Source organism: Heptranchias perlo, chromosome 28 (genome assembly GCF_035084215.1).
Source record: "Heptranchias perlo isolate sHepPer1 chromosome 28, sHepPer1.hap1, whole genome shotgun sequence".
In the NCBI taxonomy this organism is placed as follows: domain Eukaryota; kingdom Metazoa; phylum Chordata; class Chondrichthyes; order Hexanchiformes; family Hexanchidae; genus Heptranchias; species Heptranchias perlo.
In genome coordinates this window covers 13,168,710-13,191,179 of record NC_090352.1, presented here as the reverse complement: position 1 = coordinate 13,191,179, position 22,470 = coordinate 13,168,710, and the positions used below count along the sequence as shown (strand labels likewise).

The window sequence follows — 22,470 nt, the reverse complement described above, 5'->3', positions numbered from 1 at the left end:
TCCTCTAGCCCATTATCCCTGACCTTGCAGGCTTACATTGACACCCAGTCCCCCTATGCTTTAAATGTAAATGTCTCATCCTCGTGTTCAAATCCCTTCATGGTCTTGCTTTCCCTATCTCTGTAACCTCCTCCAGCCCTACAACCCAGCCCCTCCAACTCTCCAGTCCTCTAACTCAGTGTCTTGTGCAAACCCCTCTCTTCGCCCCATCATTGGCGTCTGTGGCTTCAGGCCCCATGCCCTGCCGTTCACTCCCTAAACCCATCTGCTTCTCTCCTGTTCTTCCCTTCTTTAAGACCCTCCTTAAAGCTCACCCCTTTGACCAAGCAATTGGTCACCCTTCCGATTATCTCTTTGTTTGGCTTGGTGTCCATTTTTCCCTTACCCCTCTTTGAAGCATCTTAGGGTGGTTTCTACATTAAATAAATTCAATTTGTTATTGGTGGCAGTCAGTCATACTGTGACAGGGCTGTACTATTGTTGGGCCCATCAGTGCTGGTTCCTAGTTGGCCTTGTCCCCACTCTGTCGTAGGACTTCACCACTGTCATGTTCTTGCCTCAGCCTTTCCATCCTGGACAAGCAGATGGCTCATTAACAGTCCGATGTGCTGCCTAATTATTTACATATTATGCATGTTAAGTAAGCAAATGTGAGGCTTGCTAGAAATTCATGAGACTCACATAAAATGCCTGATATTTAGCATGTGTGCCAAAAGGAGTTTTCAAATGCTTCCTTCCGTACAGTTAAAGCCCATAGAGCTGCAATATGCAGAGATGACAATCCTCAATTTTTTTTCTTATCAGTACAGTGCAGCAAAATATTAGAGCTGAGGTTTTGTGTCTGATTGTTGTGGGGCTGGATATCTGTTTGCTGTAGGGTTTCATGCAAGATCAGCCCAAGTTAGCTTGTGTATTGATTATTGCTCCCTCCTAATTGACAGGTTCTCAATGCCTCCCTCTGACAGGCCTAGCCATAAGCAAAAGCCCTATCCACAACAAATGGCAGCCATCTTCTATCCTATCCCCGGTGCAGATTAGTAGTCCCCTGATACATGAGGAAACATGGGCCTATATGTTCATCTTCAGCATCCCCCTGTAGAGCATTGTCTGCTGGGAGCGACTTTCAGAAATGTAGGTAGTTGACGCTCCGCAATGAAGATGAAAATTGAGGCTCTGATGAATAGAAAATGAAATAAGAAAATGACCATCATATGCAGTTTTCAACGGACCACATACAATCTGCAGCATCTTGGTGACTGTTTTCTAAAATAAGTGTTTACAAAAAACAGCAACATTTCACTCTCATTCCACAAACTAAAGCATCTGATACCTAAAGAGGACAGGGTTGGGCAAGGAGTCAGACAGTGCTTTGCTACCTCAGGAAGCTGTGGTCCATATACCCCCCACCCTTACCTGAGTGCTGTTTTGCACCAGATATTACACAAGTTGCCTGGCTGCACAGCATTCGCGTACAGGAAGTCCCTGTACTGGCACCGTTTCTCAATTTATCATTTGCACCATATTTCATACAGGAAGTGAGTCCCCTCCCCCCACTCGCCACACTAAATCATGAGCCAGCTGTTTGTGCTGCGGTTTGAAATCAGTATAAAACAATTTTTTCTAGTCTGAGTTACACTTCCCTTTGGTTATATTTTCTTTGCTATTAAAGAAAATGATTTTTGTCTGCACCATTCATTGTGTAAATGGGTGGGCAGGAAATCTGTCCCAGTTCACTACTATACAGGCCAACCAAGTAAACCAGCAAAAGCTGACTAATAGTTTCAAAACACCGATACCGACCCAATAAACCTGACACCTCACAGACAGCCCTGAATATAGTTCTATGACAGGTAGTTAAACTGAGAATGCAGTGGGACACAACATTGTCACAACTTAAGATGCAGGTCTACCCAACATTCCATCACTTGTATACACTGTGGCACAAATTTGGAGGATTTTCCCTTATTTATTGCAGAGACTTGCAAGCTATTATGGATACGTGTTGGTACTCATCCCTGCCCTCCCCTAAGTAGGCACTCTTCCACTGTAAGGTTTGATGTCTGATTGCTGTAGGGTTTGGTGTCCAGTTATTATAGGGCTTGATGGCTTATAGCTGTAGGGTTAGGTATCCATTTGTTATAGGGGTTGGCGTCTGAGTCCTTTGGGGTTGGGTGTCTGATTGCTGCAGGTTTCATGCATTAGTGCTGTAGGGTTTCATGTCTGAATTTTGGAGAGTTTGGTGTCTGAATGCTGCAGGGTTGGGCGTCTCATCGCTGCAGGGTTGGGCGTCTCATCGCTGCAGGGTTGGGCGTCTCATCGCTGCAGGGTTGGGCGTCTCATCGCTGCAGGGTTGGGCGTCTCATCGCTGCAGGGTTGGGCGTCTCATCGCTGCAGGGTTGGGCGTCTCATCGCTGCAGGGTTGGGCGTCTCATCGCTGCAGGGTTGGGCGTCTCATCGCTGCAGGGTTGGGCGTCTCATCGCTGCAGGGTTGGGCGTCTCATCGCTGCAGGGTTGGGCGTCTCATCGCTGCAGGGTTGGGCGTCTCATCGCTGTGTTAGATGTCTGGTTGCTGTAAGATTTGGTGGCTGATTGTCGGAGGGTTTGGTGTCCCATTTGCCATAGGTTTTGGTTTCTGGTTACTGTAGGGTTGGGGGGCTGGTTATTCAGTTTATGGGTCAACCTTTAGTCTGTGCTAATTTATCTAGTATCAGTTGGGGTGGCAGTGGGGGATCCACAATTGCCTTTAGCTAGGCAGGAAAAAGAAGCATCTAGGTTCCTGCTCCTTATTACTGTCCAACGTTGCTGAAAAGTACTTATTTGTGGGCATCAGGTGAGGGCTTGGTTAGGAATGGCTGTGATGTCACCCCATTGCTGTAGAGTCCCCCTATTTGATAGTCTTTGAACATTGACTGTCCACACTCACTGATAAAAAAACACTTACTTAGGCAAGATAACAGAAGGCTACCTGCACCAATGGAATGATACCACAACATGAGTCAGGAGAGGAAGGGAAAAACATGGGGGAAGAAATCTCGGGATTGGCACAAAACAATTCATCAAAGATTTAACGGGTTAAGAGTTTCTTCATCAGTAGTTTCAGGGCCTTTTTTTGAATCTTTGAGTTATTTCACGTACCAACGTATCTGTAGCTCTGAAACACTTACAGGTGGCTTATTGCCATAGTACAGAGCATAGTTCAAACCGCAGGAAGAGACATAGGAAACATAGGAACAGGAGTAGGCCATTCAGCCCCTCGTGCCTGAACCACCATTTGATAAGATCAAGGCTGATCTGTGATTAACTCCATATACCCGCCTTTGGCCCATATCCCTTAATACCTTTGGTTGCCAAAAAGCTATCTATCTCAGATTTAAATTTAGCAATTGAGCTGCAGCTCCCAGTTTTTCTTTTAATTCTCCCCAGTTGTATTTCACTTGCACAAAAGTCACATCCTGGCTGCACCCCATTGGCAATAAATAGGAAGCAACTTCACTGTCATAAACAACAGCATCAGAAACCACAGCAACAGCAGAATGAACATTTCCACTACAACTCAACTCAGCTGCCACATTTTGAACTGGAGTTGGTGCATGTACTGGTGCCTCCCAGTGCCAATCCCAAGCTCTTTTCCCCATGTCTTCACAATAGATTTGCTGGGACCCCTGTCGTGTTGCAGTTATGCCCAGTTATACCCCATTTTACTGCAAATTTAGGGTACAATATTATAATGAGTTGACCTTCCCTTTGACCCCAGATACTTAAACAGGTTCAGGAGCAGAGGTCACCTACAACTGTTCTACCTCACTACCATCGGCAGAGCAGCTCTGCTCATTTTACCAGACTCTCTGTGCTATAGGATTAAAAGTATATAATAAGATTGTCTTTCTTTATAGGAAATCACTGACATGTTCCTGGCTGGTAAAACGTCACTGAAGAGCTTCCTGGAGAGGTTCCACAGGACAAGAAAACTTTGCCACATGAGAAAAACCCAAGTGGAGAAGCTCCAGGACATGATAAAGAGGGACAAAAAGAAGAGTCAGCAGCAGGTGGTGCAGCAGAGGCCGGAACAGCGAGGGGCTGCACACAACGTCCCTCCTGGCTCGCAAAATGGGCCAAAAGCGGGCCACGTACTACACCTGCGCTATGGCTTCGCACCCGCAATTGCCGTAACCTCCGAGGCTGTGAGTCCATTCTCCGTGCCTTCACCTTTTCTTCAGAGCAAGAACCTGCCTCCCCTCAGTTCACGTGAGCGCCAGCCTGCGGTTTCGCGGCCTAACACTCCGTTCGCACCCCAGGGCCTGCGCTCAGGCCTGCGCGTGCTGGGACATCTCCCAATATGGACTCCAAGGCCATTTAAGGTTCAGCGAGCACACCCGGTGCAGAAGCAGCCGCCCCACCGATAGGAAGGTGCACAGACCCTCCAGGAAGTTGCTCTGTGCAAATCAAATAAAGAACTGCAGGTGGGGAAGGACGGAATGATACAAAGTAGGGCAAAACCACAATCTGAAACATCTTATCAGGAAAGGAAAGAAAAAATGACATGAGCAATTAAACGGAAAACATTTGTTTGGGGACAAAATGAATTTTCAAGTTGGGCTCTCCAGGTTACTCGGTAGCCGACCAGTATAGTTATCAAAACAGAAGGTGCCTGATTTGGCAACACAAGCGCAGACGATTGGCACCAACAGTCTGGCTGTAGGAACAACACTTCTCATTATCTGGTTAATATTATTGAATAGAAGCAAGATTTGCCATGGCTGAATAAGTCAAATTTCGTTTTTACTACGTGGGATTTTCCACTGTTTTAGCTGTTTTTTGGGGGCGATTTTACTCTACAAATCTGTACATTTTCCATGAAGACCACAGCTACTGGCCTTGATTATATAAGCCATGAGAGAGATTGAATGGATATCTGAGAGACTTGGTAATTTTTCTATTTGTTATTGATCTGCTTTCTGATGTGGCCAGTGAGCTGGAAATGAGCAGCCCTATGAAGAACAAAGTCCAACTGACCTAAGCCTGGCCAATGGTATGAGTTCCTACAGAGGGCACATGGGCATAGGTTCGTGCAAAGAAACTGGACAATCTCCGTCACATCCAATCATATCAGTATTGCTTTGCTTCAGTTCAGCTTTTGGTCTAGCTCAGTTCTGTTTGGGTCTGGCACATCCCATCATCGAACTGATCCAGGTAACAGCTGGTGGAGCTCATGCAGCCATCCTGAAATGAAACAATGCTGTATTTGTTTAAAGATCAGCCTCTGGCAGTTGGAGCACCAGGGTGGACTAGCCCAGCTCTTTGACCCAAACTCTGGCAATCAATTCAATAACAGGGATTTCCCCATGGTACCTGCCAATAGGTGGCTACTTGTCTTTGAACTGACCAGTCTGGTTTGGGGGTGGCCACCTGATCACTCAGGAATGAAAGCAGTAGGTAAATGTCTACTTCATAACTGTTGCATTAATAAAAAGGGTGTTCATGTATGAAAGGAACCATCTTACATTTACACATGCATTAGTGGGCCCATTTTACATTTTTGCATTTACAAGTGGTCTCACATTTGTGCACACACAAGAGAACCTGTCTCAGGTGAGCACATACACAGGCAGACCTGTCCCATTTTGCAAATGCCTTTTTAAAAAATGCTGCACTTCCATCTGCTTTTGCAAATTCTTGTATCGTAGTTAATACTGGAGCCAGAATACCTGTAGCTTCTTAATTGACCTTCCCAAAAACAAAATCTGCTTTTTAAAATTTCACCTCCTGACCTGTAATGACCCGAGATGGACGTATAGAAAGCCTTGCATCCAGAGTGTACCTGTCACACACCAGATGTCACACTTCAGAGTGTCACATTTTGTTACAGATTCAAAACTATCTTTAAAAAATGGAAAACAAGTTACTGACCTGCAGCCTGAAATTTACAAGCAGTTACAACTACCCTGTGAATGAATTCAGCAGCTTTCAAGCAGCTACAATGACTAGGATTTGCATATTTAGAGCAGCGACCTTAAAGAAATGGGCCAGATTAGCAGCTCAGCCTCGCAGCTATACTCCAAACTTGAGACTACAGGTGAGCAATGCCACGGGGCATCTGTTAGTTCATGCAAATCTGAATAAAACGAAGGCACTAAAACCATAATTAAAGTTTACTGCCTGTTTCAAACTAGTCTTTCGTGAGTACAGCATAGGCTTTGCAGCAGCTTCTGCACAGATGCACATCAGTCAAGAATTTGAGAAACTACATATACACATGTAGTTCCCCATAGCTCTGTATCACCTAATGCAGTATTAAGGCATACAGACAAGGAACCCATGTTCAATCCACCCTCTGTGCTGAGTTATTCTTAGCCGGGCTAATAGTAAAGTTTCCTGATCTCTGTGCACCTGGCCAGAGTTCCTGCACCTGATTGCTATACAGTAAGTCCTGCTGGAAAGTGAATGCGTTTAGATGTCAGATTTTCAGTGATACCTCCCCGTGTCAAATATGGTGCCAACACTCACTGACTAAACTCACGTTTGAAGACTGGCCTCTTGAGTGAGATAATGATGGGCTGCTGGCACCCATGGAACAGGACCCCATTGCATTATATTTAAAATCCTCATCCTTGTCTACAAATTCCTTCACGACCTCACTTCACCCTGTCTTTGCAATCTCCTCCAGCGCTGTATCCCCTCCAGAATGTACACAACCGTGGCAGCCAATTGACACACAGAAAACTCCCTCAAACAGCAAATGAGATAAATGACCAGATAATGTATTTTGGATGAGAGAGTAACATTGGCCACAATATTGTGAGAACTCCCCTGCTCTCCCTTCTGGAATATTTTATACAGGGCCTCAGTTTAACATCTCATCTGAAAGACAGCACCTCTGACAATGCAGCACTCCCTCAGTACTTTTCACTGAAGTGTTAAGCTAGATTGTGTGTTTGGGATGGGGTTTGAACACAACAAAGTTCTGACTCAGAGACAAGAGTGCTACCAACTGAGCCAAGTTGGCATTTAAGAGTGATAAACCTAGAAATGACAGGCCAGTTAGACTAACACATAATGGCTAAATGCCTGAGGACACCACATGGGATGCTTTCACTGCTCAACTAAAGAGCACAGAGGCCAAAGGGAGCAGTCAGCATGAATTTAGAAGCAATAGGTCATGGCTCACTAATCTTCTGGAATTCTTTGAGGTGGTAACTATTGGACTGAGCTATCAAAGATTTGGATTTGCAGAAGGTGTTTGATAGTGTGAAACTGTTAAAAGCAGTTAAGGCTCATGGAACGAACCGGAAATGAGTCTCTGGATTGAAAAATGGATTGGCAATCGGAAACAAAAGGTAGTAAGAAATGGAAGAAGCTTAGTTTTGGAGCGCTATTCTGGGAGGAGTAGTAGAGCTCTGTGAGGGTCCATTCTGGGTGCCAGCTGATGGCAATATTCTTGATAGAGTTGTAGGAGAGTGCTTCCCATATATAATAATTTTCTAAAACTTGCTGATGACACCAAGCTATGTGACAAATATCAGAGAGAATAACAGCGTTCAGAGGGATTGGGATCAATTAAACAGAAGAACCAAGTTTCAATCCAACAGGTAATTTGCCATTCATTTCATGGGTCAACCATCTTTCAACGTCTCACATTGACAAACAACTTCTAAAAATCCAAAGCAATTATATTGATCGGATAGCTCCTGTCCAGTGGTTTAATTACCCCTTCAAAAGGACTCCAGGACGTCACTGAAGCACAGCCTAATGCTTCTCATAGATCTATCGTGCCTGGGCTGATACTTGCTCTTCACTCTGATCCCATTTCCCTGCTGCTATCTTCATGCACGAAGGAATGGCCAATCGATTTCAATACAGGTAACTGTAAATTAAAGCACGTAGAAATAGAAAACAGTGAGGTCAGTTTTCATCTTCTGCTTTCCTGATGCACAGCTTTGCGTGGTGGGAGCATATATTGGCTGTTATCAATAAAGTGAATCAAATGCCAGGATATAGTTCCAGAACATTCCAAAGTTGTACAGATCAGGAGCAAGGCAACATTTGCAACCTTTGGCATTCTGTCTTCTAGGAGTGATGGGTTGGATAGGGTTCAGAGAAAAGAACTCAACTTGTCACTGAAGAAAAAAATCATCGGTAAATAAAGAACTTGCATTTACATAGCTCCTTTCATGACCTCGGTATGTCCCAAAGCACTTTACAGCCAATGAACTACTTTTGAAGTGTTGTCACTGTTGTAATGTAAGGAAATGCAGCAACCAATTTGTACACAGCAAGGTCCCACAACAGCAACAAGATAATGACCAGACAAACTGTTTTGTTTTAGTGATGTTGGTTGAGGGATAAATATTAGCCAGGACACTGGGAGAGCTCCCCAGCTCTTCTTCTAAATAGTGCTATAGGATCTTTTATGCCTACCTAAGAGGGCAGACAGGGCTTCAGTTTAACATCTCATCTGAAAGACAGTGCAGCACTCCCTCAGACTGCACTGGAATATCAGCGTAGATTATGTGCTCAAGTCTCTGGAGCAGGACTTGAACCCATAACCTTCTGTCTCAGAGGCAAGAGTGCTGACAAATGGACAAGATCATTAAAATGCTAAGAGACAGACAGAAATGTTGTAGACGTGAGCAAGATAGTTGACTCAGACTGTGAACACTGAACTGAAGGACATGTACTCAAAATTAGCAAATTTTAAGCAAAGCTGGAGTTTAGAAAACATTTTTGGGAACTCACAAAAAAAAATTATTAAAAAAGAAAAATTCTTTTCCTACGAAGTGTTGGATACATGGATCAGATGCTCTATACAATTAGCTGATGGTACGTTAATTAACTCCTTCAAAAAGAAGTTGGATAAAAGGCATTGGTGGCTATAGGTGCAGGCTGAGAGCATCAAATGTTTAACAGAACATGATGATTTCTTTATATCCTTGTGGTGGGGGGGGGGGGGGGGGGAGAGAAGGGGAGGCAGCAGGCCAGGGTTGAAAGGTGAAGATGAATGAATATTCTGGAGTTTTGCTTGATTATTCTTGGGGATGAGGGGTCAAGGCACAACTAGCACTAGATAGTGATTATAGGCTTCACTTGTGCTTTCTGCTGGTTATGTTCACTACTTTTCTCACATCTAGTTTATTGTCACACTTTACTAGCAGAAGAGGATGTTCCGGTAAGGCTCTAAAGTCAAGTTTATTTGTCAATGTACAGTAAAAACTTGCCATCAGATGTAGGCAAAACTGGGAGTGTTTCAGCAAAAGTCTCACAGAAATCCCAGGGATGGCAATGTTGGAACGAAGTTGGGGTGGGCTTCAGAGGGTGGGCTTAAGGCACATTGTCAGATCAACTACATGTCACGTGACTTCTGTCATTCATGAACTGATAGAGATTGACACCATCACTGGGCCTAATGTAGACAAAGCGGGTGAATTTCCTCAAGGCTTCTCCCGCTCTGCCGCCATAACCTCGGTGGAAGTTCAGCAAAAGCTCCATTTATGCACGAAAGCAGTGTTTTTGTCAAAAGTAAAGCAGGAGAAGCCCTGAGGAAATTCACCCCCAAAGATTTTACTTCCTGGAATCCCTCGCTCCAATTGGAACATGTTAATTAAAAAATTCCTTCTTTCTCCCTCAGAGGCCCAATAATTTTATATCATTGATTTATAAAAAGTCATGTTGGGCCTGTGCCAGCTCCTCGTGACCTCAATGATCTTGGCATAATTGCCATTCCTCAGAGCAGTGCGTAAACATACATAGCCAAGTGTCATTGCAAGGGTTGCTATGGTGACTTCAACTGCTTAAGTCTGTAGGAGCAGTTAGATTGTATTGCGATTACCTTGGAAGTGATTTCTCTGAAATTCAAAGTGACTTTCTTCCTTACCACCTTTGCCCAAATAACAACAGTGACTCAAAAGTAATTCATTGGCTGTGAACTGCCTTGGAATGTCTTTGGGTGAAAGGCACTAAATAAATGCAAGTTCTTTTTCTTGCTGTTGAAACAATAGAAGATTTTGTCCATGTTCTTCCCAATCTAGTGGTAATGCAGTATTTTAGATTAGTCTTCATTTCTGTTTCACAACTCCGTCTGTGCCACTCCCTTCTGGTCTATCGATCCTTGTCTTTCATTCTTATTTGGCCCATTATCCCACAACCCCACCAGCTCCAATCTTTTAGGCCCCTCTGCCCCATTCCCTTGCAGCCCTGTTTGACACATTCCCTCACATCCCTCAAACCTTCAGAAGGCCATATGCCTTACCCCCTCGTGCCCCCAGTGGTCCCATTTTTCACAGCTCCTCCTGCCCCACTTGTCCCATGCCCTTGCTGCGCTGTTTGCTCAACTCCTTCACAACCTCATCTGACCCAAGGCCTTCTCACAGCTCTACCATTCCCATTTCTGCCTGCCTCATTTCCACTGCAGCCCCTTCTCCCATGTTGTCTGGCAGTCCGATGTCCCTCAGGCTGGGTATCTATGCAGACAAATAGACAGGGCATTCATCCAATCGAAGGTTTCGGAGTCAGAGGCAGTGCAGGTAAAAGAGAGATTCCAACTGCCGAGAGCCATTTGCTGAGACGTGTACCAACAGCAAGTGAACAGTTCCAAACAGAGTGAAGTGAGTAGGAGCAGCCAATGGAAGGTTCCAGGCAGGTGTCCTGCAGTGCTGCTGGGAGCGAGAGAGGTCACGGCGGAACCAGCAAACTTGGGATGACTTTTTTTTAAGAATAAAAGTGAAGGAATGCAAAGTCTTTTGTACATCATGTTTCCAATAAAAGATCTTTTTCTAAAATTTGTTCAGCGGCTGTTATCAGGTCTTTTGGGTCCCGATGCCTGTTTTCATTGCTTGTTAAAATGAAGTGAGTTTTGTCTGAAGGACAGAATGTTCTTTTTATTCACAAGTGACACTACTGGTATTGGGCTCTGATAGTCAACGAGTCAATCACTGATGTAATATTCTCAGGTTACACATAATGCCCCTTGACATTACACTATTTGAATTAATGCATCATTTACAAATGCATCATTTACATCCTCTTTTATACAATCTTATATCCTCTATTTTAATGAAGACCTCAGCCGTTTTAAAATGAACATTAAATCCCCTGTTAAAATAGCAGAGGAATTACACGTGAATTCAGTGAGTTAACTTTAGCCAGAATGTGCTCCTGTATTGGCAGAGGGGTCTATTGCACATAACTGGTTCCTAAAAATATTAGTATTGGTGAACAATTTGACGTTAATATTTACACAATTTCATTTTAAGGTCAATAGTTCAGCAGCCCATTATTGAGCTTTAGTGTACACTTGGTCAAGGTAATAGTGGACTGCAGGTCAAAGTGACAGCGGACAGCAGCTTCAAGAAGCACCAACAGAACTAGTGAGCAGTCCTCAGAACGTAAGCAAAAGCACATCTCAAGCAGGGCGAGTGCCCAACTGGTCACACTCCAGCAATTACTTTTCATCCCAAACAGGGGTTCAAAACTAGAAAACCGTCAGGTTCCCAGAAAGCAGATACCCGTTGTCTTTTCTCCTCCTCCTCTGTCAGCTTCTGACTCCCTGCTACAGCACCCCTCAGTGCAGGAGGGGAAAGTCACATCCAACTCTTCCACAGCAAATCTTGGATGTTTAAGAGGACAAGAAAGGAGGGAGAGTTGTGCCCTCCACTTCACAGGTCACCTTCTGGAGGATGGTTTTCTTGGCACGGTCTGAGAACTTGCAGAGACAAGACCTACTGTTGCATGTTGCAAAATTTGTTTTTTCAGACAGGTATGTATCTTTATATTCCTGAAGAACAGACCCATTCCTTGGCAGTAGATGAAGAGAAACTCCAAAATCTGTCATCATCTAGTAATTGGCCAGAGTGTGGCACTAACATCACTAGCCACACTTCAATTGAAGGAATCACTCTTTGTGATAATTCCATCAGTATGGCAGCTCACTCCATCAAATTTTCTTTGTAATGCTACAGTTGAGATGTTGTATTGAATTTACCTATATGCATTACAGCGAATTGGGATTCCAGCTCATCGTTAGTCTCGGTGATGAACCTTTGACATTCTCCAACATATGGAGCATGAAAGTGTCAATTCCCCAAAGATAGCTAGAATATCCTGCTGTTGCCCCAATACTCCTACTTTGAAGGTGTTCCAATGATCTCCATGCCCTGTTGCTACTCTTGAGGCAATTGAGGCTTGTAACCTGAAGTGGGTGTCTCCACTCTATGCCAGGTAAGTGCTCATTTGGTAGTGATGTGGTAGAGTTTGTTGATGCAGTTTTCATATTTCCTTTGCTGGTACTTGAACTGGTGTTAGTGTGGGTTCATCTCTAAAGGTGCGATATATTGTGCTAGTGCCACTGGGTTTCCAAAGCAGCTAAGCCAAATGTGAAATGCTGGGAATCACTAAGACTGGCAGTTGGGTTTACTTGTCTTCTGGACAGCCGGCCTTGGCGAGTCTTAGCAGTTTTACATTTGGCTTGCAGCTGACTGTGCAAGACCCACCCCTTCAAGAGTCCAGCAGCCCTAACACAGTTGTCACACAATATAAACAGCTCATGTGTACACAGAAGGAAGGTATAAAAATAGGAATCTATCCCACCGTTATCATGAACATCAAATCATCGGGTACAAATAAATATTTATGTTCATTGACCTGGACCCACCTCAAATTTAAGAGACATGCTCACTGAGTCCTCACTGTGGGTACCAAAAAAGACAACTTCAATCTACACTTTATGGGTCAAGTGTTGAGAAATGACCAGATGGTCTAAGACAATCAGAAAATGATTAACATCAAAGTGTTTGCTCAAGAAGCTACTCTGAATTAAAAGACATTGATGAACTTGAGGGCAGAAATTACTGTTGTCAATAAGAGCAGACAAACTCTTAGTGGGTTTGTATGGTCTTTCTTTGTCCATTGTTTTAATGCAGGTGTTAACCTGACACTTGTATTAAAGTATTGCAGAGAGGTATTTGGTCCGACTACGTTAAATGCTGCTGCAAGAACAGTGCCACTTGTCATTTCTAGTCTATAGAGAATAAAATGTAATTTGATCGGCAAACTGCTACACAATGCTCAAAGCCCAGTGCTGAAAGAATGATTGAGGGGCCACATGTCTGCTCAGTGTCCAGTTTGTACAAAGCTCAATACGAAGAAACACTGAATTGCAAAAGGTTACAACAGGGTCAGAACTTACACAGATCAGACTAATGACCCATTTAGAACTCCCACTGAATCACACACAATGATCAACTGGGAAGTGTTCTGTTTTGTTCCTGCAATTTAAGCCTGTTTGCTGTTGCCTGCTATCTCTCTGCCCTCCTATTGTTTCCCAGGTGTAGGGTTGCTCTGTTCAACTCTTCACTCAACACCTGAAGTTTTGGTTCTGGCAGGGTTTTGTATTGAAGGGAGGAACATAGTGTTTAAAATTGCATGATGATATATTGCTGAATAAATATTAATGACTTATAGTGTGCGTGAGTGTGTGGGATGGGAAGGTAATTTGTAATGAGAGGACCTTATAGGTACTTATATTGTAACTAAACATTTCAGATTCTGTTTGTCTGAAAGGGGCAGTCTCATCATTTGGGTCCCTCTTAAAGAGAACATCTCTCATTCAGAGTGTAAGAAAGTGAAGACACTGCCCAGTATGGTACTGAGACATACAGACCAGGAAGATCCCAGGATAAACCCCGGACTCTACTGCAGCCAGGGTGGCAGCTGGACGCTACAAATGACCTCAGTATCCATAGCTAGTGAGGGAGGGAAAATTAGCCTGGGTTTCAACTATCCTGTGTAATTCCAGATCACTCTCCAATGACTCCTGATTGCTAGCTAGTGATTCCCGATCAATATCCAGAGACTCCTGGTAACTATCAGTTACTCCTGAAAACTATCCAGGGACTCCTGGTAACTATCCAGGGACTCCTGGTAACTATCCAGGGACTCCTGGTAACTATCCAGGGACTCCTGGTAACTATCCAGGGACTCCTGGTAACTATCCAGGGACTCCTGGTAACTATCCAGGGACTCCTGGTAACTATCCAGGGACTCCTGATGGGAAGTGACCATGGATAAGGACAGGGTGGGACTTGACTGTGATGACTCCATGGATTAATAACTTGCTGACATTCACTGTCTAGACTTCCGCATGAAGAATGGCCACTTCACTGAGATGCCAGAGCATGACTAGAACTGTATTGTACTAAAAGGGGCGCATGGAAGTAATTTTAGAGAAAATTAATAAAAGGAGACATATACTGCCACATAATGTCAACCTGAGAAGAGGGCATCTGTCTATTGACAGGGAACGGGTTAAGGTTTATGGAGAAGGAGAGTCTGTACGTTAGCAACGAGAAGGTTAACGTTACTGAGACTGTCTGACTTGGCAGTGAAGAGTTAAGGAATAGAAGGTGTTGCTTGTATTTTGGCAGTGAGAGGGTTACTAATTATTTATTGCCTGCCCTGCACACAGCGACATTTCTACTTGGTGTGTGATATTCAGCTGCCTCCAATCTAGACGTGACGAGGCATTAATGGGTCGGGCACGCAGGTGGTCTAGAGCAGGTTCAGGCAGGCAAAATCCAGAGGTTTACATAGGCACTGTTCCTGACAGCCCACGTATTCAGGCCAGTTACTAAACATGCATGGGGAGCAGGCATACTGAAAACTCAACTGTGACACATTCAAGGATTTCCAAATCAACAGGAACCTGCCAACTTCATCAAGTGTGAGACAAATCACCAAATCTACAGACCCTGAGGAACCCTCACATTGAAGGTGAAACTCTTAACTCACTCAAAATACTCTCGTGACCTTCTGAGGGATAATTGCGCAGAGATCAAGGAAAGCATTTAGTATAGCTGATCCATTTAGTATTGCAATCATACTAAGGAGGCTGTGTCACTCCGTGTCAGAGGGCAGGCTGTGTCACTCCGTGTCAGAGGGCAGGCTGTGTCACTCCGTGTCAGAGGGCAGGCTGTGTCACTCCGTGTCAGAGGGCAGGCTGTGTCACTCCGTGTCAGAGGGCAGGCTGTGTCACTCCGTGTCAGAGGGCAGGCTGTGTCACTCCGTGTCAGAGGGCAGGCTGTGTCACTCCGTGTCAGAGGGCAGGCTGTGTCACTCCGTGTCAGAGGGCAGGCTGTGTCACTCCGTGTCAGAGGGCAGGCTGTGTCACTCCGTGTCAGAGGGCAGGCTGTGTCACTCCGTGTCAGAGGGCAGGCTGTGTCACTCCGTGTCAGAGGGCAGGCTGTGTCACTCCGTGTCAGAGGGCAGGCTGTGTCACTCCGTGTCAGAGGGCAGGCTGTGTCATTCCGTGTCAGAATTCACTAGATTCTGGAGAGGTCCCAGCGGATTGGAAAACCGCAAACGTAACACCCCTATTCAAGAAGGGAGTGAGACAGAAAGCAGGTAACTATAGACCAGTTAGCCTAACATCTGTCTTTGGGAAAATGCTAGAATCCATTATTGAGGAAGTAGTAGCAGGACATTTGGAGACTCATAATACAATCAAGGAGAGTCAACATGGTTTTATGAAGGGGAAATCATGTCTGACAAATTTACTAGATTTCTTTGAGGAAGTAACTGGCTGGGTGGATAAAGGGGAACCAATGGATGCAGTATATTTGGATTTCCAAAAGGCATTCAATAAGGTGCCACATAAAAGATTACTGCACAAGATAAGAGCTCATGGTGTTGGGGGTAATATACTGGCATGGATAGAGGTTTGGCTAACTAACAGAAAACAAAGAGTCGGGATAAAAGGGTCATTTTCAAAATGGCAATCTGTAACTAGTGGGGTGCCGCAGGGCTCAGTGCTGGGGCCTCAACTATTTACAATATATATCAATGACTTGGATGAAGGAACAGAGTGTCTTGTGGCCAAATTTGCTGATGATACAAAGACAGGTGGAAAAGCAAGTTGCGATGAGGACACAAAGTGTCTGCAAAGGGATACTGACAGGTTAAGTGAATGGGCAAAAAATGTGAAGTCATCCACTTTGGGAGGAAAAATAAAAAAGCAAAATATTATTTGAATGGAGAAATACTACAAAATGCTGCGGTACAGAGGGATCTGGGTGTCCTCGTACATGAAACACAAAAAGTCATCATACAGATGCAGCAGGTAATCCGGAAGGCAAACGTAATATTGGCCTTTATTTCTAGGGGGATGGAATATAAAAGCAGGGAAGTCATGCTACAACTATACAGGGTGCTGGTGAGACCACACCTGGAGTACTGCGTACAGTTCTGGTGCCCTTATTTAAGGAAGGACATACTTGCATTGGAGGCAGTTCAGAGAAGGTTCACTAGGTTGATTCCGGGTATGGAAGGGTTTTCTTATGAGGAAAGATTGAACAGGTTGGGTCAATACTAATTGGAGTTTAGAAGAATGAGAGGAGATCTTATTGAAACATACAAGATCCTGAGGGGACTCGATAGGGTAGATGCTGAGAGGATGTTACCCCTCATGGGGGAATCTAAAACTAGGGGACATAGTCTCAGAATAAGGGGTTGCCCTTTTAAGATGTAAATGAGGAGGAATTTCTTCTCCCAGAGGGTCGTGAATCTTTGGAATTCTTTACCTCAAAAAGCTGTGGAGGCTGAGTCATTGAATACATTCAAGGCTGAGTTGGACAAATTTTTGATCAGCAAGGGAGTCAAAGGATATGGGGAAAAGGCGGGAAAGTGGAGTTGAGGTAAAAATCAGATCAGCCATGATCTCATTGAATGGCGGAGCAGGCTCGAGGGGCTGAATGGCCTACTCCTGCTCCTATCTCTTATGGTCTTATGATCTTATAGGAGGCTGCGACACTCAGTGTCAGAGGGGAGGCTGTGCCACTCAGCGACAGAGGGGAGGCTGTGCCACTCAGCGACAGAGGGGAGGCTGTGCCACTCAGCGACAGAGGGGAGGCTGTGCCACTCAGCGACAGAGGGGAGGCTGCGCCACTCAGCGACAGAGGGGAGGCTGCGCCACTCAGCGACAGAGGGGAGGCTGCGCCACTCACTTTCAGAGGGGAGGCTGTGCCACTCACTGTCAGAGGGGAGGCTGTGCCACTCAGCGACAGAGGGGAGGCTGCGCCACTCAGCGACAGAGGGGAGGCTGCGTCACTCAGCGAAGAGGGCAGGCTGTGTCACTCAGCGAAGAGGGCAGGCTGCGTCACTCACTGTCAGAGGGGAGGCTGCGCCACTCAGCGACAGAGGGGAGGCTGTGCCACTCAGCGTCAGAGGGGAGGCTGTGCCACTCAGCGTCAGAGGGGAGGCTGCGCCACTCAGCGACAGAGGGGAGGCTGTGCCACTCAGCGACAGAGGGGAGGCTGTGCCACTCAGCGTCAGAGGGGAGGCTGTGTCACTCAGCGTCAGAGGGGAGGCTGTGCCACTCAGCGACAGAGGGGAGGCTGCGTCACTCAGCGACAGAGGGCAGGCTGTGTCACTCAGCGTCAGAGGGGAGGCTGTGTCACTCAGCGTCAGAGGGGAGGCTGTGCCACTCAGCGTCAGAGGGGAGGCTGTGCCACTCAGCGTCAGAGGGGAGGCTGTGCCACTCAGCGTCAGAGGGGAGGCTGTGCCACTCAGTGTCAGAGGGGAGGCTGTGCCACTCAGCGTCAGAGGGGAGGCTGCGTCACTCAGTGTCAGAGGGGAGGCTGTGCCACTCAGCGTCAGAGGGGAGGCTGCGTCACTCAGCGTCAGAGGGGAGGCTGTGCCACTCAGTGCCAGAGGGGAGGCTGTGCCACTCAGCGTCAGAGGGGAGGCTGTGCCACTCAGCGACAGAGGGGAGGCCGTGCCACTCAGCGACAGAGGGGAGGCTGTGCCACTCACTGTCAGAGGGGAGGCCGTGCCACTCAGCGTCAGAGGGGAGGCCGTGCCACTCAGCGTCAGAGGGGAGGCCGTGCCACTCACTGTCAGAGGGGAGGCTGTGCCACTCACTGTCAGAGGGGAGGCTGTGCCACTCAGCGTCAGAGGGGAGGCCGTGCCACTCAGCGACAGAGGGGAGGCCGTGCCACTCAGCGTCAGAGGGGAGGCCGTGCCACTCAGCGTCAGAGGGGAGGCTGTGCCACTCACTGTCAGAGGGGAGGCCGTGCCACTCACTGTCAGAGGGGAGGCCGTGCCACTCAGCGTCAGAGGGGAGGCCGTGCCACTCAGCGTCAGAGGGGAGGCTGTGCCACTCAGCGACAGAGGGGAGGCCGTGCCACTCAGCGACAGAGGGGAGGCTGTGCCACTCAATGTCAGAGGGGAGGCCGTGCCACTCAGCGTCAGAGGGGAGGCCGTGCCACTCACTGTCAGAGGGGAGGCTGTGCCACTCAGCGTCAGAGGGGAGGCTGTGCCACTCAGCGTCAGAGGGGAGGCTGTGTCACTCACTGTAAACAGTGGAAACAGCCAGCACTGCCTGGCAATTTTTGAAGTGTAGACCATAATCTGAGAATGTGTACTTAACCTAGTTGCCCCTTGCCTGTACATAGCATGTGTCATTTTTCCTAATTTGTGAGATCAGAAACAGCCCAGCCCACAAAATGTAAAGGTCCCAATCGCTGTGTGAGAGCAGGTGCACATTGTTTATTGTCCGAGCTTGGAGTTTTACCCTGCAGTATAAACTGGGCAAAGTCAGCACATTGAAACTCAACAACTAAAACTGGAAACAGCTCTACACTATAAGTGCAATATAAAATTCTTACATTGCCATGGTGTGTGTGGGGTGAGGGGGAATCCCGCAGTTAACAGATAAGAATGCAACATTCACAAAGTAAGGGGAATAGAAAGGAAAACACTTTGGTGGAAACACATCGAGAAAAACGACTAGCAGACTGACCATGTTGTACCTACAGTAGGGATACGGTAACTTGACAGGGAGTATGTGTATCCCTACCCCCGAGGATGCAGTACATGGCTTGGGTCACTGATTCCATCTAATCAGAGAGATGGAGTTTAATGAAGGCGTCCGTGCTTGGGTAGGAGCAGCTGGGCTATGCTGCCTTTCACTCAACAAACCATGGTTAACCATTTCAGCACTGCAGACTTCAGTCATATGCCCGTTTGACAACACAGACCCTAATAACGTGGTTCACTGCAGTTTTTATGGATATGATGTAAATACCAAAGGAACATAATTCAATACATTGAATGAAAATGGAAACAAATCCCCATGGAATGGCAGCCATTTTAACACTGACCCAACAAACCTTGCAAACTGTGATCATTCTATTTTCTCCTTTTTCTACAAAGATTCCTCTGACCTTTTCTGAGGGAATTAAATCCTTGCTTAGGTACTCCCCATAGCTACTTGCCTCCCTCCAGTATTCCTGTCAACCATAGATTCTTCAGGTATAAGCACAGACAGTGGGTTTTAGTAGATTAGTCAATAATCACAGAGGGCATCAGCTAAGGCTGAGCCTGTCGGAAAGAAAAACTTGCATTTATATAGTGCCTTTCGCAACCTCAGGACGTTCCAAAGCCCCTTACAGCCAATGAAGTACTTTTTTTTGCAGTGTAGTCACTGTTGTAATGTAGGAAACACGGCACCAATTTGCACCCAGCAAGATCCCACAAACAGCAATGAAACAATGACCAGATAATCTGTTTTAGTTGTTGGTCGAGGGATAAATATTGGCCAGGACGCCGGGGAGAGCTCCCCTGCTCTTCTTCGAAATAGTGCCATGGGATATTTTACATCCACCTAAAGAGGCAGATGGGGCCTCGGTTTAATGACCTGGCATCCGAGCACACACATTTCCAGGAGGGACTGCTGGGCAGCAATCGTGACCAGAATTGCTGGCTTAAATTTCTCCTCCTTAATCCAGAGGCACTGGGGCCAATTAGAGTGCATCAAAAAATGTGCCTCACAGAAGGCTTGTTATTTCAGGTGTATGCTATAAGTAGAAATGTAGCAACATGGATAGGAAGTTGATTGATGCACAGCAAGCAAAAGGTTAGATTTAATAGAGGTTGTTCAGATTGGAGAAGAGGTGGGAATAAGGTGCCCAGGGCTTCACGTCAGGCCTGCTTTGGTTCACAGTACATATAGATGATTTGAACTTGGGCATGGGGAGCTCAAAAGCAAAATTTTGTTGATGACACGAAAGCAAAGGGTTTGGCAAACAGCGAGAAGGACTGTAATAGACTTCGGGAGTAGATACACAGGTTTGCAGAATGGGCAGACAGATGGAAATTGTTACTTAATTTGGCGAAGTGTGAAGTAGTATACTTTAGAGGGAAAAACAAGGAATGGGAATATACACACAATGGAAAGGAGCTGAAGGGTGCAGATGAACACTGAGACCTAGGGGCTCAAATACACAATTCCCTTTAAGTGCAGAGTAAATAACTAATGATAAATTTGTACAAGGCAATATTTAGGCCACAGTTAGCGTACTGTGTGCAGATCTGGGTGCCCGAGTATGGAAAGGATTTTAGGAGCATTGAGCATGTACACTGTAGATCCTGTACAGGTGTAGAGTTGGGAAACTATAGTTATGAGCAGAGATGTGAGATATTGGGACTATTTCCATTGGAGTACACATGGCTGAGCAGATTTAATCGTTTTGTCTTAAATTGTGAATGGTTTTGATAGGGGGAATAGGGAAAGAATATTACATCTGCTGGGTAGTTAGTGATGAAAATTCAACAATTTTAAATTGTCACTAAGATAAGGAGAGGTTGGGAGAAATGTCGTTATGGAGAGGGTTGTTGGAGCATGGGATGCTTTGCCATAGGGAGTGGTTAAGGCAAGAGATCATTGTGTGTTAGGGTACTCAAGATATGTATTAATGGGAGGCTTAGGGTGCGGGAAGGATGTATTAATGGGAGGGTTGGGGTACTGGTGCGATGTATTAATGGGAGGGTTGGGGTACTGGTGAGATGTATTAATGGGAGGGTTGGGGTACTGGTGCGATGTATTAATGGGAGGGTTGGGGTACTGGTGCGATGTATTAATGGGAGGGTTGGGGTACTGGTGTGATGTATTAATGGGAGGGTTGGGGTACTGGTGTGATGCATCAATGGGAGGGTTGGGGTACTGGTGTGATGTATTAATGGGAGGGTTGGGGTACTGGTGTGATGTATTAATGGGAGGGTTGGGGTACTGGTGTGATGTATCAATGGGAGGGTTGGGGTACTGGTGTGATGTATTAATGGGAGGGTTGGGGTACTGGTGTGATGTATTAATGGGAGGGTTGGGGTACTGGTGTGATGTATTAATGGGAGGGTTGGGGTACTGGTGTGATGTATCAATGGGAGGGTTGGGGTACTGGTGTGATGTATTAATGGGAGGGTTGGGGTACTGGTGTGATGTATTAATGGGAGGGTTGGGGTACTGGTGTGATGTATTAATGGGAGGGTTGGGGTACTGGTGCGATGTATTAATGGGAGGGTTGGGGTACTGGTGTGATGTATTAATGGGAGGGTTGGGGTACTGGTGTGATGTATTAATGGGAGGGTTGGGGTACTGGTGTGATGTATTAATGGGAGGGTTGGGGTACTGGTGCGATGTATTAATGGGAGGGTTGGGGTACTGGTGTGATGTATTAATGGGAGGGTTGGGGTACTGGTGTGATGTATTAATGGGAGGGTTGGGGTACTGGTGCGATGTATTAATGGGAGGGTTGGGGTACTGGTGTGATGCATCAATGGGAGGGTTAGAGTTTTGGAGGGGTGTATTAAGGGAAGGCTTATGGTGCTGGAGGGATGTATTACATTGTATACATGTCAGTTTATACATACATGAACTATATTCGTCACAATTTTCTTATTATTGTGTACTTCATTCATGTTTATTAAATCAATTTGCTAAATTAATTCCAAAAAAACCTTCACAAGAAAAACAAAGCTTGGTGTTGACAGGGCTGCAGAGTCTGCCCAGTCTTGTGAAGAGGACTCAGCCCTTGGCATTTGTTTGAGGCGGCCCTGTTTGCAGGATGTCTGCATGTGCACAGGAAAAAAGAAACCACCAACTGTGCTCGTCACCACAATCAACTCCACCAGTTCCCTTGCTGTCCTCTTCTCAGTTGCTAAAGGCTATAAAATATGCAAATGTCCTACTTTCAGGCAAGAAAGTTACTTACAGTTTCCCTTTCCTCACCTCAGGATATTCAATGTTGGGTGGGAGCCAAAGGTCATTCGTTCTTGATGAAAATGAAATGACAGAAGCAGCAGGGTTATCCGACATGATGCTAATCCTTTTAAAATGATGATTAAATAGGCAAGAAATTAAAGTACAGGGGTGCTTCGAAATGTGAACCATTATTCAGAGTGAAACAGACCGATGAATGAGTTTTGGTTTCAGAAGGACCTGAGCTGACAGGAATGGCCATACAATTTCACCACCTCCTCCACCACATCAGCAGGGGCCCTGGGATACTGCAGAACCTCAAGGCCAATTTCACCACCTCCTCCACCACATCAGCAGGGGCCCTGGGATACTGCAGAACCTCAAGGCCAATTTCACCACCTCCTCCACCACATCAGCAGGGGCCCTGGGATACTGCAGAACCTCAAGGCCAA

General features: G+C 46.0%; 2 protein-coding genes across 2 annotated transcripts in view; one reads left to right on the top strand and one right to left on the bottom strand.

The window, feature by feature from the left end:
• The window catches only part of LOC137344856 (vacuolar protein sorting-associated protein 37D-like), a 31,903-nt gene extending 26,415 nt beyond the window's left edge, over positions 1 to 5,488 (top strand). Inside the window, exon 4 of the mRNA XM_068008066.1 lies at positions 3,894 to 5,488. Coding sequence (XP_067864167.1) covers positions 3,894 to 4,403 — 510 coding nt within the window. The 3' untranslated portion in view covers positions 4,404 to 5,488. The remainder of the gene's footprint in view (positions 1 to 3,893) is intronic.
• An 11,630-nt stretch (positions 5,489 to 17,118) lies between these two features.
• LOC137344759 (uncharacterized) lies at positions 17,119 to 18,390 on the bottom strand. The gene has a single exon (XM_068007885.1). The coding sequence runs from the start codon at positions 18,388 to 18,390 to the stop codon at positions 17,119 to 17,121; it is 1,272 nt and encodes a 423-aa protein (XP_067863986.1).
• Between the last annotated feature and the right edge of the window lie 4,080 nt (positions 18,391 to 22,470).